The 4,008-nt window shown below is 40.5% G+C and overlaps 1 protein-coding gene across 1 annotated transcript; it reads left to right on the top strand.

The window, feature by feature from the left end:
* Window positions 1-290: 290 nt before the first annotated feature.
* On the top strand, window positions 291-2,688 carry LOC148443138 (E3 ubiquitin/ISG15 ligase TRIM25-like). Its single transcript, XM_088463151.1, has one exon. It carries the CDS (start codon window positions 291-293, stop codon window positions 1,950-1,952), a length of 1,662 nt encoding a protein of 553 aa, XP_088319277.1. The 3' UTR covers window positions 1,953-2,688.
* Window positions 2,689-4,008: the final 1,320 nt, after the last annotated feature.

Raw genomic sequence — 4,008 nt, 5'->3', positions numbered from 1 at the left:
TAATATTAATCAAATAATTATTCATGATAAAGTAACTTTTGTGCCATCACTGGAAAAAGTGCGACATTTATTATTCATAGCTTATTAAATAACCCTTACAGTTAAAAATATTATATTTTTCTGCATGATATCCCTATACATATTATATTTGTACATGTTCTATTTGTATAACTAACCCTGTAAATATAATATTAGTGACAGCTCAGCCTCGCCCTGTGTGCAGAATGTGACCCCACTGGTTTCTGAGAATTAGAGACTTTCTTTTCCATTTCCCTCTCCTGCTGCCAGCGATGGCGTCTGCTGATCTGAGACAGGAGCTGGACTGTTCCATCTGCCTGAGCATTTATACAGATCCTGTAACCCTGAGATGTGGGCACAACTTCTGCCGGGTCTGTATTGATCATGTGCTGGATACACAGGAGGGGTCTGGAGTTTATACCTGTCCTGACTGCAGAGCAGAGTGTCAGGAACGTCCTGCACTGCAGAGGAACATAACTCTGTGTAACATAGTGGGGAGTTTCCTGTCTACTCAGCCAGATCAGGAGGAGACTGGGATCTTCTGCACTTACTGTGTGGACTCTCCTGTACCTGCTGCTAAATCCTGTCTGATGTGTGAGGCTTCTCTGTGTGATAAACACCTGAGAGTACACAGCAAGTCAGCAGAACATGTCTTATCTGATCCCACCACTTCCCTGGGGAACAGGAAATGCTCCGTCCATAAGAAGGTCCTGGAGTATTACTGCACTGAGGATGCTGCCTGTATCTGTGTGTCCTGCAGTTTGGCCGCAGAACACCAGGGACACCAAGTGGAGATAATAGATCTGGCTAAAGAGAAGAAAAAGGAGAAACTGAGAAAGTTTCTGCAGAAACTGAGCACAAAGAGAATGGAGACTGAGAAAAGAGTCCAAATTCTGCAGAAGTGCAGGAGAAAAGAGCAGGGAAAAGCAGCTAGTGTAACAGAGAGAGTCACTGCCCTTTTTAGAGACATCAGCAGACAGCTAAAAGACCTGAAGAAGAGAGTTCTAAGTGAGATCTCCAGGCAGGAACAGCGCGTTTCACTCTCAGTTTCTGATCTGATCCAGCAGCTGGAAATAAAGAAGGACGAGCTGTCCAGGAAGATGCGTCACATTGAGGAGCTGTGTAACATGTGTGACCCAGTGACTGTCTTACAGGAACCAGACACAGGTGACTTGTGTGATACTGAGGACACAGAGAGACATGATAACCAGGTCCATGGTGCAGGAGATCTGGATTTGGGTCTCATCTCAGAGTCAATATTCACATTATCTGATGTAATAACAGGTATAAATACAGGGATCTATGTGCAAGAACCTACAGACATATTACTGGATGTAACCACAGCTGGTAATACAGACTCTGATATAATAAAAGTAATAAATACAGGGATCTATGTGCCAGAACATATAAAAATAATACTGGATGAAAAGACTGCTAACAATTTTATACGTCTATCGCGTGACATGAAAACTGCATTAAGTTTAAGTAAAAGGCAGAAACACATAGTTACACCAGAGAGATTTCAGGATTATCCTCAGGTAATAAGCACCAGGGGATTCTCCTCAGGGCGACATTACTGGGAAGTGGATGTCAGTAAATCAGCAAACTGGAAGGTGGGGATGTGTTATCGCAGTATAGACAGGAGAGGAGATCAGTCAGTTATAGGAAATAACTACAAGTCCTGGTGTTTGTATGGGAATATTGGGACTTTTACTGATAAGTACTCAGTGAGACATGACAATAAAAGGATCCGGTTACCTGACTATACCCCCTGTAACAGAGTGAGGGTATATCTGGATTATGAGGCAGGACAGCTGTCCTTTTATGCTCTGTGTGACCCCATCAGGCATTTACACACCTACACTGCCGCCCTCACTGAGCCCCTACATGCTGCATTATATGTTCTGGATGGATCTGTACAAATATGTGGGTGAGTCAGGAGGATCTAAAAGAGATTCTTCCAGATTCAAGACTGTAGACATCACAGGGAGGGGGATGTGATTGGCTGGAATAACTGTCTGTAACCAGTGTATAACCTGTTACTGTAGCCAATGCTACACTTACCCCTATAGGCTGTAATGTACAGTATGCAGGGGGTAAATGGGTTGTTGACTCTATAACGTTCTACCTATTGGGAGATATAGTCCAAGACTTTACTGTAAATTTACTAAACAGCACTTTTCAAAGTTGTCGTGTCTCTGTCTCTGGCTGTTTCAGCCGCTGTATTTAAAGGGGAAGTATAATTAAATAAAAAAACATACCTGGTTTTGTATTTATTATTATTGCCTCTTTAAGTCTAGCATCCCAAAAAATATATTGGCTTGAAAAGAGCTGCTTAGTAAATTTTCCCCTATGTTTCTTACATAGTAACAGATGGGTTGGACTACAACTCCCAGCATATGCCAACTAGCTGTTTTAACTTGATATTTGTGCGAATCACACAGTATAATTACTATTATTTTCTCTCTATTATAATAGTGTTTGTTATACAGAGTTCTCTCTTTATAACATCACCCACATTTACCTCCAAGTACCTTCTCAGCATGAGAGAGCATTAATGTGTATTCAGTAACATTAAAGTCACCCTCGCTATGACACCAGCTGGGGTCTGTGTTTTAAGCTGCCATTATAACGATGGAGTACATATAGCAGAAAGAGGATATTATGTATCTGCAGAATGGTATAAATATATACATTAAATTTCCAGTAACTTGGAGAAGCTAATATTTGCATAGACTGAAAGTGGCTATAATGCGCAGTGCTGTACGGAGAATGACGCGGCTGAGTGTGGGCGCCATATATTATATCTCCTGCAGTAGAAATGGTTTCCAATGGCAGACACATATATTGAAGATGTGATGGCAGCTGTGAGAATTTACTAAAGAAACTACTGTAATCTTCAATTAACGTCACATAAAAATAAATACACATACCATATATACACATACCTATTCTCCAGGCAGCACTCCATGGAATTTCAATCAAAGATGAGAAGATGGTAAAACCGTCTTTAGGTATATAACAACCAGAGCAGGCTGGCACTCAATTGAATTAATAGTCCATCATGCCTGACTCCAGACCAAAGTACTCGTATTATGCATAGAGAACATTTTAGTGGCACTCACAGGACTTCTTAGGAATAGTATTGATGGTGTATTAACACATAATCACCAACCAGTATCCTTCTGTGGTCAACATTTAATTTTATTTAAAAATTTCTTCAGGACAAAAATACAGTGCACAGAGCTTACCTTTATACTTGAAAGAGATCCCCAGTGATTAGACAGCTGTCCTGCCCCATTTCCCACCAGCCGGGTCCTGGTGATGTCACAACAAGCGCGATGCGCACCTCACGGTGCTACCCCGGAATCCCTGCGGTGGCTTAACTGAAAAGAATGTAGAGAATCACCAAGTGCAATTATCCCCAAATCCACAAGATGGCAGTAGTGAGAAATATCCAAATAACAATCATCCGACATCCTGATGCAATGAACGTAAAGGTCCTAAAGCATATAAAATCATTAAAACATTTCTAAAGTTACATCATAAACTGGAATATACAAAAAAAATCAACCCAAATAATTACTGTATCAAAATCCATAAATATTAATATCACATTCTAGTATCTCCATACACCTACAGGTTGGCAAGTAAGCACAAACTCTATACCCCTTTAGAAAATGTAATCTTGAAAAAACTTTTTTGAAACATCAGAACAAATGGCAATACCAATATAAACATGCAGAAAACATCAACAGTAATAATAAAGCATCACTACTAAAGTAATGACTCCATATATGAATCATCTGACAGATAAACACAGGAGCCACACTCCCGTGGTATCCATAGCACAAAAAAATGACTTTAGACATCAGTAGCCTCTACACCAGAATCCCCCATTCCAGGGGATTAGAGGCAATGCGCAGGTTTCTTACGGGCAATACATCATATGTGGGTCCGGATTTGTCGTTTTTTATGCAATTGTTAGCG

This window comes from Taudactylus pleione, unplaced genomic scaffold (assembly GCF_031769625.1).
Source record: "Taudactylus pleione unplaced genomic scaffold, aTauple2 ptg001329l, whole genome shotgun sequence".
NCBI classification, from domain to species: domain Eukaryota; kingdom Metazoa; phylum Chordata; class Amphibia; order Anura; family Myobatrachidae; genus Taudactylus; species Taudactylus pleione.
Note: the sequence above shows the minus strand (reverse complement) of the source record. Positions and strands in the feature narration are given on the sequence as shown.

Bases quoted from the DNA above. Each gene is read 5' to 3' on its own strand.
- LOC148443138 (XM_088463151.1), top strand. From the start codon at position 291: ATGGCGTCTGCTGATCTGAGACAGGAGCTGGACTGTTCCATCTGCCTG.